At 47.0% G+C, this 13,910-nt stretch overlaps 1 protein-coding gene across 1 annotated transcript in view; it reads right to left on the bottom strand.

Annotated features, from left to right (window-relative positions):
• TRIM24 (tripartite motif containing 24) overlaps nucleotides 1-13,910 on the bottom strand; it is a 659,378-nt gene that overhangs the window by 502,722 nt on the left and 142,746 nt on the right. The window contains exon 7 of the mRNA XM_069227983.1: nucleotides 13,424-13,570. Coding sequence (XP_069084084.1) covers nucleotides 13,424-13,570 — 147 coding nt within the window. The remainder of the gene's footprint in view (nucleotides 1-13,423; nucleotides 13,571-13,910) is intronic.

Below are 13,910 nucleotides of genomic sequence, written 5' to 3'. Positions count from 1 at the left end.
CAGCTGGAAAAAGTGTGCCACTGTGAAGGAAAGGGAACGGGAGTAGCAGCCTAGAATACAAGTTATCGACACTTACCTGAGAGCAAAGCTGGTAGAGGAGAAAATACACTTGCCAAACGTCTATCAGTTTAAAATTCACAACCAGGAAGAGCGGTAGAGCAGGTGCTGGGATTGACTTTGCTAGTAGACACCTGTACCACCAACCTCTGGCTTCAGGTGTTGTATAAGAAAGGCCGGGTCACCTGGAGCAGGGCAACAGCGGCAGGCAACCTGCCTATTAACAGGTGGACCTAAACATGGTTCTGCTCAAGTGGCCAAAAGGGTATCCAGGAGCGGCCTCATTAAACAGCATAAAAGGCTCTGAAGGGGGCTGATCTGGCTGAAGGTACCTCAGTCAAAAAATTAGTTTTACCTCCATAGTGGGGAGCTGTCGGTCAAAATACTTCTGCCACCCTTTACATAACTACTGTGAGGGAGGCACTTTCTTATATAGCAGGAACAGGTGGAGCTACCAGGCCAGTATCTGGAGACCACTGCCATCTAGGAGATCTTCATACCAGTTTTCCTTATAATACTGTGGAACATAATCATCACCTTCATCATAACTGTCATTGTCAGAGTCAGTGCTGAGAAGATTGTGAAAACTTGGACCCTACAGCGTGGTAAGGTTAAAGTGTCAAAATCAGAAGGATTATCTGATGGCTGTGTGGCAGTCTGAGGCGGGTGTGGCCTCAGTAGAGGTCGTTGTGAATTCTAATTGGAGTTGGCCATTATATTCTCCTCTGGCCGGAGCCTATGGAAAGAGGATCGGCGCAGGGGATGGTGTAAGAACTGAAGTTTGCAAAGGAGCCTGTGCTAAATCTGATGCAGGTTCAAGGGGCATACATAGTGCAGAGGGTGGACCGTCGGAAGACGTCTGACTGGTGGTGCATGCTGATCCTTGGGACCCAAAGGCACATCAGAGTGAACCGGTAAACTGCCAAAAATGTGCAGCATGCCTTCTCTGAAGGCACCCTACTTGCGTCAAATCCGCAGACAGACCCAAGTGTTTGCTGGGACTAGAACCAGAATCTGCTCCAAAGGTGACTGAAAGCGAGAACAGAAGGCAAGTTGACACTCTCAGGCCCTCTCTGGTGCTTAAGAGTGGTGCCCTCTCTTATGCTTTTACTAGGACTTACCCAAAGATTTCAACTGCGATGATAATCTGTTGCTGGACTAAGACTGTCCTTTCAACACTGACCGGTCACTGAGTGGAGTCATTTGGCGACAATAAGTTTGGCCTTGCGGTTCCGTGTGGCCCTCATATTTATTAAGGCACAGCTGTCACTGGCCCTAGAGTCGTACGCTGACCCCAGGCACCACAGACTCACTTCATGAAGATCTGTCATTATTTGTGACTGTCCCTACACGGTTTGAAACGTGCTGTCTCAGGGGATGATATTTTCAATGGTATGCTGGTACAATTCTTGACAAAAGGGTAGGTCTTCAAGATCAAGAAGGAGCAGCGGGTCTGAAGAGACGGAAAGAAAGGAACTTAAGACAGCTGTCTGCTAACCAGAACCTCAGTGTTTATGCTCTCTCTGCTTTTCACAATTGTCACTGCAGGCTAGTGACTATCTTCACCAATTCTCATTGGCACATTGGAACACCCTTATAATTCCCTTGTATATGGTACCTAGGTACCCAGGGTATTGGGGTTCCAGGAGATCCCTATGGGCTGCAGCATTTCTTTTACCACCCATAGGGAGCTCAGACAATTCTTACGCAGGACTGCCACTGCAGCCTGAGTGAAATAACGTCCACGTTATTTCACAGCCATTTTTCACTGCACATAAGTAACTTATAAGTCACCTATATGTCTAACACTCACTTGGTGAAGGTTAGGTGGCAAGTTACTTAGGGCCAGATGTAGCAAACGGTTTTACCCATTCTGTGCCTATGGGAAAATGTGTTCGTACATATGGCCCTTAGTGTGTGGGCACCCTGGCACTAGCCAAGGAGCCCCCACATTGTTCAGGGCAAACTCCCCAAACTTTGTGAGTGCGGGGACACCATCAGACGCATGCACTACACATAGGTCACTACCTATGTGTAGCGTCACAATGGTAACTCCGAACATGGCCATAAAACATGTCTAGGATCATGGAATTGTCACATCAATACCATTCTGGTATTGGGGTGAAAATTCCATGCACCCCCTGTTCTCTAGCACAGAACCCGGGTACTGCCAAACTGCCTTTCCAGGGTTTCCACTGCAGCTGCTGCTGCCACCAACCCCTCAGACAGGTTTCTGCCCCCCTGGGTCTGGGCAGCCCAGTCCCAGGAAGGCAGAACAAAGGATTTCCTCTGAGAGAGGGCGTTACACCCTCTCCCTTTGGAAATAGGTGATGGGCACAGATGGTGCCCATCTCTGCATAGGCCAGTCTACACTGGTTCAGGGATCCCCCCAGCCCTGCTCTGGCGCGAAACTGGACAAAGTAAAGGAGAGTGACCACTCCCCTGACCAGTACCTCCCAGGGGAAGGTGCCCAGAGCTCCTCCAGTGTGTCCCAGACCTCTGTCATCTTGGATTCAGAGGTGTTGGGGCACAATGGACTGCTCTGAGTGGCCAGTGCCAGCAGGTGACGTCAGAGACCCCTCCTGATAGGTGCGTACCTCTTTCAGTAGCCAAGCCTCCTTTCTTAGTAGCCAAACCTCCTTTTCTGGCTATTTAGGGTCTCTGATCTGGGCTATTCCTCAGATAACGAATGCAAGAGCTCACCAGAGTTCCTCTTCACTTCCCTCTTCGACTTCTGCCAAGGATCGACCATTGACTGCTCCAAGACGTCTGCAAAACCACAACAAAGTAGCAAGACGACTACCAGTAACATTGTAGCGCCTCATCCTGCCGGCTTTCTCGACTATTTCCTGGTGGTGCATGCTCTGAGGGCTGTCTGCCTTCACCCTGCACTGGAAGCCAAGAAGAAATATCCTGTGGGTCGACGGAATCTTCCCCCTGCCAACGCAGGCATCAAAAGACTACATCACCGGTCCTCTGGGTCCCCTCTCATCCTGAAGAGCGTTGTCACTGGAACACAGGAGCTGGGTCCAAGTGTCTCCCACAGTCCAGTGGCCCTTCTGTCCAAATTTGGTGGAGGAAAGTCTTTGCCTCCCCACGCCAGACAGCAAACCTGTGTACTGACTGATTTGCAGCTACTCTGGCTTCTGTACACTTTTCCAGTACTTCCTTTGTGCACAGCCTAGCCAGGGTCCCTAGCACTCCGTCCTGCATTGCCCAACTCACCAAGTTGAAATCCGACGTCGTGGGACCCTCCTTTGTGACTCTGAGTCGACAGTTGTCCTCAGATCTTCTAAGTGCCTGTTCCGGTACTTCTGCGGGTGCTCCCTGCTTCTTCGGGGGCTCTCTGAGTTGCTGAGTGCCCCCTCTGTCTCCTCCTCCAAGAGGCAACATCCTGGTCCTTCCTGGTCCCCAGCAGCACCCAAAATCCGCAACTGCAACTCTTGCAGCTAGCAAGGCTTGTTTGTAGTATTTCTGCCTGGAAACACTTCTGCAACCTCCAGCACGCCATGGGACATCTTCCTTCCACAGGAGAAGTACCTAGCCCTTTTCGTTGTTGCAGAATCTTCAGCTTCTTCCACCCGGAGGCAGCCCTTTTGCACCTTCATCCGGGGTTTAGTGGGCTCCTGCCCCCCCCCCGGACACTTTCGGGACTCTTGGACTAGGTCCCCTTCCTTTACAGGTCTCAGGTCCAGGAATCCGTCTTCAGTGTTTTGCTGGTCCTTGTGGTTCTTGCAGAATCCCCTATCACGGCTATTGTGTCTTTCTGGGGTAGTAGGGTAACTTTACTCCTACTTTTCAGGGTCTTGGGGTGGGGTATCTTGGGCACCCTGACTGTTTTCTTACAGTCCCAGCGACCCTCTACAACCTCCCATAGGCCTGGGGTCCATTTGTGATTCGCATTCCACTTTTGGAGTATATGGTTTGTGTTGCCCCTAGACCTATGTCTACCTGGTGCATCCTATTGTGATTCTACATTGTTTGCACTACTTTTCTTACTGTTACTTACCTATTTTGGGTTTGTGTACATGTAATTTGTGTATATTACTTACCTCCTAAGTGAGGGTATCCTCTGAGATACTTTTGGCATATTGTCACTAAAATAAAGTACTGAGTATTGTGTTCTCTTATGATATTGTGCTATATGATATAAGTGGTATAGTAGGAGCTTTGCATGTCTTCTAGTTCAGCCTAAGCTGCTTTGCCATAGCTACCTCTAACATCCTAAGCTGCTAGAAACACCTCTATTCTACTAATAAGGGATAACTGGACCTGGCACAAGGTGTAAGTACCACAAGGTATTCACTATAAGCCAGGCCAGCCTCCTACACCCGGAAGATGAAAAGCAGTTATTGTTAAGTTCCTGACTATTAAGTATTTCCATTTGGCCTGAGCTCTGAGAGATAGGGATCAAGAGCAAGTTCCTTCTTGCTTGTTCAGGTAATGCATTATTGTTGTATTGTTAGTCTGACAAGAAGGGAGTTTGTTGCTGATGGAAGGAAAAACTTCAGGGCCCGATAAATAGCTCTGAATTCGAGAAGACTGATATGATAAGTCTTTTGTTTGTCCGACCATACCCTTTGGGTTTGCAAGTGTCCCATATGCGCACCCAATCCCGGAAGAGAGGCACATGTGACCAATGTCTGAACTGGCAGATCCTGATGGAATGGTGTTCCTACTAATATGTTCCTCAGTTTTTCCCCCATGGAATGGATTGGATTGCATACTCTGAGACAGTCAATTTTCCCAGTGGTTCGAGAACTGATTCCACTGATCTTCCAAACATTGTTGCAAAGGCCTCATGTGAAGTCTTGCATGTGGAACTAGAGAGATGCAGGAAGCTACTGATCCCAGTAAAGATGCGATTGACCACGACGCTGGATGATTAGTATACAAGAAATTGTGACTCATTGATGATAACCTTTCCTCCGAAGGATAGGCTTTGTGGACTGGGTATCCAGTATTGCTCCAAGGTATTTTACCTTGTGAACTGGGTAGGCTGTAAACATTCAGGGGCTTAATCAAAGAGTTAGGTTGGTTAGTGTTTTGAGGCAAGACTGGAAAGGTTTGTCGCCTTTGCCCATATACTTTTTATTAGCTAGTCATCCAAGTAAGGATAGACAAAAAAAAATTGTTTCCGTAGATGGGCTGCGACGAAGGCCATATATTTTGCAAGTGTTTGAAGAGCTGATTTTAGTCCAAAAGGTTGGGCCTTGTATTGGTAAAATGGAAAGCCTAGTATGAATTTAAGACATTTTCAATGTTTCGCTATTGTTGGACTATGAAAGTAGGCATCTTGTAAGTCTATTTATTGCAGTGGCGGCCCGTCCTTTAGGGTGGAGGGTCCACGCCCCCCACCTAATGCCCTGCATGAAGAGTGTCTGTCAGGCTGAACAAAGGTCAGCCTGACAGACACTCTCCCTGTTCAGCTCAGGCAGCCAGGAGCAGACATGCGCGATCTGCGCAGACTCCTGGCTGCCTGAGCTGAATTGTGCTGGGCTGGGGAGATCACAGCTCCTATGGGCGTGACCTCCTCGGCCCAGCAAAGGTGCTTCGTGGCCCTCCCCTTGGTGACGAGGAAAGCGTCACCAATTGACACTCTCCCTGGGCGCTTCAGTTTAAGGCCTTTAGTGCCCAGGGCGAGGTTCAATCAGTGATACTTCGTCACAGAGTGGGGTCAGCAGTCTCATTGACCCCATCCCACTCTGTGACGAGGCTGGGACTGCTGCCTTCCGTCATTGGCTGACCAAAGGTCCCAACCCTCCTGGGACCTGGAGGCCGAAGGTAAAAGTGTGTGAGTGTGTGTGTGTGTGTGTGTGTGTGTGATGTTTCAAATTGAATGTTTGGTGAGTGCGTGCATGTTTGAATGGTACGAATGTTAACAGATGTGCGTGCGTGAGTGAAAGAATGAGTGTTAGTGAGTGTGAGTGTGAGTGTGAGTGTGAGTGTGAGTGTGAGTGTGTGTGTGTGTGTGTGTGTGTGTGTGTGTGTGTGTGGCCCTCCCCCCCCCCCTCCCTCCCTCCCAAAGCTGCCGGCCGCCACTGGTCTATTGAACACATCCAGTCTCCTTGGTGCAGTTGATGACAGATCTGGTCTAATGCAAACATTCAGATATATATATTTTTTTTTTCTTTATGTATTTGAAGATAGAGAATGGATACGATTTCTTCCTTTTGGTCCTTTTGTAGCACAATAAAACATCAGGAATAAATTCACAATCCTTTCTGGTGATGAGGAACCGCCTCCACAGCATGCTTCTACAATAAATTGTTTACTTTCTTTTGCAGTAGGTCTTTCTGATATGCCGGCGATTTGGATGGTGGAACTGAAGGAGGAGGAGACCTGAAGTGAAGAGAATATCCATTCTGAATAATATTCAAAATCCATTTGTCTGTTATCAAGTGTCACTCTTCTAAATGTTCGACAATACTCCCCCACTGAGGCCTTCCACGATAAGCGGATCCACGGCCAAAGCCCCAAAATCTCTGCAAGGATCTGAAGGGAGTAGATGCAGAAGCCTGTAGCACTAATGATCTCACAGTGGCCCTGCTGTCTTTGAAACGTTCTAAAGCAGAGTCCGCCTTGGACGCAAACAACTTTTCGCCATCAAACAGGAGGTCAAATAAAGTTGTTTGGACGTCTGTTGAAAACCCAGAACACCTTAGCCACGCATGTCTCCTGGTGGCCACCGACGTACCCATTGCCCTGCCTACTGAGTCCGCTGTATCCAGACCAGACGGGATGATCTGCTTGGTCGCAGCTTGGGTGTCCAAAAGGAGCTCAAACTGCCCCTGAAAGTCCTGAGGCAAGTTAGGCACCACAGCTCTAGCCATGTATCAGGGCATGAACATATCTACGCAGCACACAGGTAGCATTTACGGACTTAAGGGCCGTACTACAAGAGAAGAAAGTCTTTTTGACTGCTTGCTCCATTCTCTTGGGACTCCCTGTTCGATGGAGTAGCAGGAAAGGAGCCAGGTGCAGAACCAGCAGAACAAGAAGCCTGGACCACCAAGCTCTCTGGAGTCGGATGTTGGGATAAGAATCCTTGATCCCCAGGAGCAACCCTGTACCTCCTTGCTACTGTTCTGGACACCACTGGAGACATACATAATAGGCTTCCTCCAAATGTCCAAAATAGGTTCAGTAAGAGCATCACTGAAAGGGAGCAGGGGCTCCACTGAAGTGGAGGAAGGATGTAATACCTCTGTCAAAATGTCTGCTTTTACTTCCAAAGATGGCAAAGGAAGCGCCAAAATTTCCACTGCCTTCTTTATGACAGAGTGATAGGATGCTGCCTCTTCTGTAAATTCACCCGGAGATGAAAGATCCCACTCAGGGGAGGTATACAGTCCACTAGCCGAGTCTAGACCCTGAAACTCTCCCAAAGGCTCAGTAACCTCTCCTCCCTCCAGTAACTATTGCTGGTATTCTTGATCTCCTCCTTGATCTCAGTCTGGCCTCCACTCTCGGCGTCAAGAGAGAGAGTTAGCCGACGTCGACTTCAAGACAGATGGACGTGGCATATGAGATGGAGTTACACTCAGCCCTGATCTGGACCCATACGGCACAAGTATTTACTCCATTGGCGGCGGCGGCATTCTTTGAGGCATCATAGGTGCCGATCCAACACCCTTAGCCTGACAGCAAGGCACAAACGGAGCTGATTTGTATGGAGTTGGCGAACCCAATGAGAATGCTAACAGACCCAGAGGACCAGCCGGTGCACCAGCAGGGGCCACAGCTTTATTAAAAATGCTGAACATAGCATTTAGAAAAGCCGCAGGATCCGCTCACGGAGTCAGGAAGGCAGGAAACCTCTGTTCTTCTTGAGGCACTTGGGTTGGATCCAAAACCTTTGCCACTGGCTCCTGAACCAACACAGGTGAGAAGTGAGTTGGAGGACTCGCCGGGGACTCTACCACCTCGATCAGTGATGGTGCCAGAGAAGCTTGAGGACTCTGAGGTTGGGAAGTAACAGTGGGACTGACCTCCCACGCTGTACAACGTCATCTCGAAGGAGATCAAGACCGATCTCTAGAAGAAAGGAGTCCAGAATCGATGATTTATGAGATGAAGAGTCCCTGGTCTTGGACTTCCGATGACCCTTGTGTCCTTTCTTCGCTTTTGCTAAGGAAAGCTTAGCCTCTTTTTCCTTTACCACCTTTGGATTCATCCTTTGGCTAGATACCCACCCTTCCACGTCGTGGCCCGAACTCAGACACCACAAAGAGTCTTCATGAGGGTCCGTGACTGACATACGACCCCCAAACTCATGACAAGGCTTAAAACCTGATTTCTTAGGGGAAGAAATTGTAACAAGTACAACAAGACACCTTCGAAACAGCAGCTTTTCAAGAGCTATGAAAAACTGTTAGCTTTGAAGGCACGGAAAAAAGGGAAACAACGTCAGTACGCCGGCGAGGACCTCTTATTGCCACGATGACGTCAGACGGAGTCGCGTGCGGAGCCGTGCAATTGTGACATCCTCGTCAACGTGAAAAGCTGGGAATAAAGTTTCTGTCGAATGCTGCAGCATTGGGGAATTCATAAGGTGAGGAATCCACAGGTTGTTGTATCCATCAGAACATCATCTGTTCCAAGATGTGGACCATTAGCTTGATATTCTCAATTGTCTGGAAGTAGATCTGTTTTTTGAAGTTCTACTCTGTAACTTGATCTTGAACCATAACGTAATGGACTTCCAGATCTCTGTAGAGACCTATGTGGCGAAGTAGTGAGATGTGGGTTTATTAGAGGACCTGTAGGAGTAGTAGGAAGCGGTGTGCCTGAAGAAAAGTGATGCAGTGCAGAACTCCTACAAGATGGAGTGCTTGAGATCTGAATGTCAGGTGTGACCCTTGATGGTAAGTAATTTGGCACAGGTCTGTGTTAAAAACTTTGGCACCAGTGTGTCAATATATTCAAAGTCGAATGGGATCTGGCCCTTGAAGTAGGAGGAGGTCTACAATCGGCAGTGGGTGGGTGAATTTGCTGGTGAAGACTGTCTTTTGCATCAACATCAAATGTTTTTCTTTCAACATCGATGGTGGCTTTGTGGTTGGTTTCAGTGACGATAGGCAGTAGACTGTTGATGTCTACTCTGATGCCGACGTATGCTTCAATGGCAAATGTCAAAGATTCTTTGACATCATGTGGTGTCTTGACTGCATATCTGTTGACGGCAAGCATACTGGCAGCTATTATGTCCTCTACTTTCTACTTGGATGCTGATCATGAGCCTTTACTCTTACTTTGATGTCTCCCTCTTCTCTCTCTCTGGATCTTCTTCTGCAAAAGTACATGGAGCTGGAGTACATGGAGCGGGAAGAGGGCACTTTCAAAGAAGACTAAACTTCCTCAAGGCCTCTTGATGAGCCACCAGCTGTATGGAGGCTACACAGTCTGATCTTCTCTGTCTCATTCACAGTTTGCTTAAAAACGTCTAACAGTGACTAAGCCTCAGGAAGGTGAATTGACATCAACCAATACAGAGTGAGAATCTGACACTTCACACAAGTAAGGCATTTTTGACACGAAAGTAAGATAATAAAGGTCTACCCAGACTCTAGGGGCTGAAAAATGTTGAATGACTGTCCAAAGGAGAGATTTTGGAAAGATTTTCCAAAGTTTTTAGCCAAAAGGGCAGAGGTCTGTGCCCCAGGACTTACCTCCAGGAGTCAGAAAAATTAAGTGACCTAGCTGTCACTTGTGAAGCATGAAAGGATACAGGGGATACTGCAAGGTTCTTAAAAGGCACAAAGCCTATTTGCTAACAATGTCTCATTTCTTTCCTTCTAAAAGGTTGTGAAAGATTTTTTTTTATTAATGATACTTTTCCATGCAATTAGTTTCTTTTTGAAATAAAAATTCAAAGTAATCTGGCCATTTTAAACTTTCTTTATGCTGCAGACATATGTAAGATATTATTGGTACAAAGTTTGTTATGCATACATGTATATATTTTAAAAGTGCTCTGAGATCCTCACACATTGGCAGTACTATCCATTTCTTATGACTACTGATAGGATTTCCCTGAAATAGAACATTTGTTTCCATTAATGTAGGAAAGTGCCAATGTTGGAATGTTTACCCCCCCCCCCCCCCCCCACACACACACACACTTTTTGCCTAGTGTTGATGCCAACTTGATTGAAAGTGTGTTGGACCCTGCTAACCACGGCCAAGCACTGGTGTTCTTTCCCTACAACTGTACCTTTGTTTCAACAACTGGCACAACCCTGGCACACAGTTAAGTCCCTTGTAAAAGGTACCCATGGTACCAAAGGCCCTGTGACCAGGGAAGGTCTCTAAGGGCTGCAGCATGTATTATGCCAACCTAGGAGATCCCTCACCAAGCACATACACACTGCCTTGCAGCTCGTGTGTGCTGGGGGGAGAAAAAGAAGGCCGACATGGCACCCCTCTCAGGGTGCCATGCCCACAAACCACTGCCTGTGGCATAGGTAAAGTCACCCCGCTAGCAGGCCTTACAGCCCTATGGCAGGGTGCACTATACCACAGGAAAGGGCATAGCTGCATGAACAATATGCCCCTACAGTGACTAAGTCCATTCTTAGGCATTGTAAGTGCAGTGTAGCCATACTGAGTATATGGTCCGGAAGTTTGTCATTAAGAATTCTACAGCTCCATAGTGGGCTCACTGAATCCTGGGGAAGTTTGTTACCAAACGTTTCGGCACAATAAATTCACGCTGATGCCAGTGTGGGATTTATTGAAAAATACACACAGAGGGCATCTTTGAGATGCCCTCCCCCCTACAGGAACTGTAATACCTGGTGGTGAGCCTCAAAGTAGCACCCCCACCCCCCCAAAAAAAAGCCCCAATTGTGATGGCAAGTCCGGATGGGAAAAATGAGAACACAGAGAGGAGGGACCACCCCAGCCAGTACCACCCCTAAGGTGTCCAGAGCCTCCTACCTGCAGAATCCTCCATCTTGGTTTGGAGGACAGTGACCAATAGGTTTAGGTTTGTGCCCCCTCCACAAAGGGAGTGGGCCCAAGGAGGGTGTAGCCACCCTCAGGGACAGTAGCCATTGGCTACTGCCCTCTGACCCCTAAAAAGCCCCTAACTCTAGGTTTTAAGGGCCTCCCTGAACCCAGCTCACCAGATGCCTGGCGAACTACAAGAAGAAGGACTGCTTAGCTGACACCCCCAGGAGAGAAGAAAGACAACGACAACTGCTTTGGCACCAGCCCTACCGGCCTGTCTCCTGCTTCAAAGAACCTGCAAAAGAACAGCGAAAAGTCCAGCAGGACCAGCGACCTCTGTCAAGCTCCAGAGGACTTTCCTGCACTCAACAGGACCAAGAACTCCAGAGGACTGCGCCACTGTCTAAGAAAAACCTACAACCAAGAACTCCCACCTCACACCGGATGCGTGAGTCCTGACCTCTGTGCACCCGATGCCCACGGCCCATGTCCAGGTGGTCCACCCAGCAAGAGAGGGTCCCCAGGCAATCACGAGCAAGTGCCCACCCTGGGTTGATCTCTACACTCCTCCACGACGCCAGAATCCCGAGGACCCCCCCCCCCCCCCGACCGTGAAGCTCTGGACTAAGCTAGTCGACGCCTAAAGAGACACTGCACCAGGCCGGCCTCGTGTTGCTGGTGGTAGGTGTTTGGGGTTAATCTGAACCCTAATCGGTGGACTTCCTAAAACACGGAGACTGAAACTTCAAGTGTAGTACTTACCTGTAAACCGACCACACTTGTCTTCCTCCCAGGAACTGTTTCTGAAAATTGCACAGTGTCCATTTTTAAACCGGATTATTGCCAATACCTCATAAACTGTATTACTTACCTATTTCAAAGTCCTGTTGATACCTGTGTGAAATACAAAACTTTTAAGGTACTTACCTGCAACTTGAATCTTATGGTTCTAAAAATAAAGAAAATCTATTTTTACTACATAAAAACCTTTGGTCTGGAGTTAAGTCATTGGGTTTGTGATACTTCTATTGTCTCTGTGTGTACAACAAATGCTTTGCACTACCCTCTTGAGAAGCCTAACTGCTCCATCACACTACTACAAAAGAGAGCATTCATATTATCGAAGTTAGCCTCTGTTAAGCTTCTGGGGAACATCTGGACTCTGTGCACACTATATCTCATTTTGATACAGTATATACAGAGCCAACTTCCTACAATTAAGATTCCTCGTTTTGAGGGGGTGGTTGTGTTAGTGGGCAATGCATTAGGATTCATTTTGCTGGTGGAAACCTGGACATGAAACTCTTAGGAGTACGGAGCTGTGTAGGAAAACCAGGATCGCCGGGTGGCAGTCAGTGGCATCTGGCTACCTGCCTGTCCACTGGTGGGCAAGAGCAAGGCTTAGATGAATTGCTCATAAGGGTGTCAGTTAGGACCTCTTTGAATAGAAGGGCTCAGGCAAGGCTGTTCCAGGGTGCAAACCTGTAAGGACATTTGTCTTGACTTCAATAGAAGGCAGTTTATGTCCAGGCCTTCATCTGCTTGTCTAATTACAACAGCAAAGGACGCACTCTCTTCCGTTGGGGTTCTGAGGGACAAAATTAACTCTGTGTCAAGTTAAGTATCAAACCCACTGGTCTCCTGCAAGTGCAAGCATAAATCATCATAATATAGGGGCAAATCATTTCAACTACCACCCCTGTCATCTCCAGGTGGTGGCAAACTCTGGTCAGAAGCAGAACCAACAACATACAGCTTCTGAAGATGGTTCTGCAGTAGTGGGAGTATATTATCTGAGTCAGACTGTACTTGGACCAGGTGCACTAGAGTGGACCTCAGTCGCAGACAGGAACCTGTTTCCATAGGTTCCTACAGAGCGTTAATCACTGTATCACACATACATGCATTACCATGCATGGGGCATGAGATGGGTAGTTTTTGTTTTTTTTAATTGACAGAAATTAATGAGTTGGCATTAATCAGATTATTAGTACTTTGGCAAAAATGAGATAAAAGACGCGCCTTTAAGTGACCACCACTAAAGACTACACAATCCTCAAACTTGCGAGGAAATTATTTTAATATTTTAAAAATTACTGAAAAAGCCTTAAAAATATATTACAATCTCCTCTAAACACATTTAGGATGTCCTTATCATGCAGAAGTGAGCATTTCACCATTAAAGTTTATAATAAGTGCTGAATGATTTTCCCCAGAGTACTACCACTCAAATGAAATGTTTTGAGTTTGTCACATATGGCCTATCAAACTACAAAATACTGTACCACATTGTTTTTTTAATCAAATTTAGAGATTGCAAGAAAAATGTATTTGCTTAACTATACTAACAGCTTTATTGCAGCCAGTTTCTGAGGAGTGACTCATAACAGCGCTATATCCAATGTGATCTTACCAAGCGTTTGCTGTACAGCAAGGCTGTGCTGCTCCCACTGGAAACAGCCCATTTAGAGAAATCAACTACATGTTCCAGCTGACTGGAAAGACCAGCCACTTCATGCTGTTGCTTCAGAAGCTTCATTCGCCGATCTTTTGCCAAGCTCTGAAAGGGAAATACCATTTGCTTAACTTTAAGAAAAATTAATAGCAAGCAAAACTTCTCATGCGGAAATAAATAAAAAATCCTTTTATCACACGCTTCTCCATAATATACAAATAGAAATAATTCCCAAAATAACAACAATAGCATTCTGCATGAATTACAAGGGCTGAAAAACAGACTAATTGATATACTGGAGCATCTCATACTTCAATGTAGCAAGTAAGCAAGTTTGGATGGAGGGTATTTTAGGTAACGAGATGCAACTATCAAAACAAAATATTAGCTATGGTCAATGCAAATTTATTTTGGCAATTCCAAAAGACTTCTTATGATAAGTGAT

The sequence above is a fragment of the Pleurodeles waltl genome, chromosome 4_1, assembly GCF_031143425.1.
Source record: "Pleurodeles waltl isolate 20211129_DDA chromosome 4_1, aPleWal1.hap1.20221129, whole genome shotgun sequence".
In the NCBI taxonomy this organism is placed as follows: Eukaryota; Metazoa; Chordata; class Amphibia; order Caudata; family Salamandridae; genus Pleurodeles; species Pleurodeles waltl.
The sequence above is the reverse complement of the archived record's forward strand: the minus strand, read 5'-3'. Positions and strand labels throughout refer to the sequence as shown.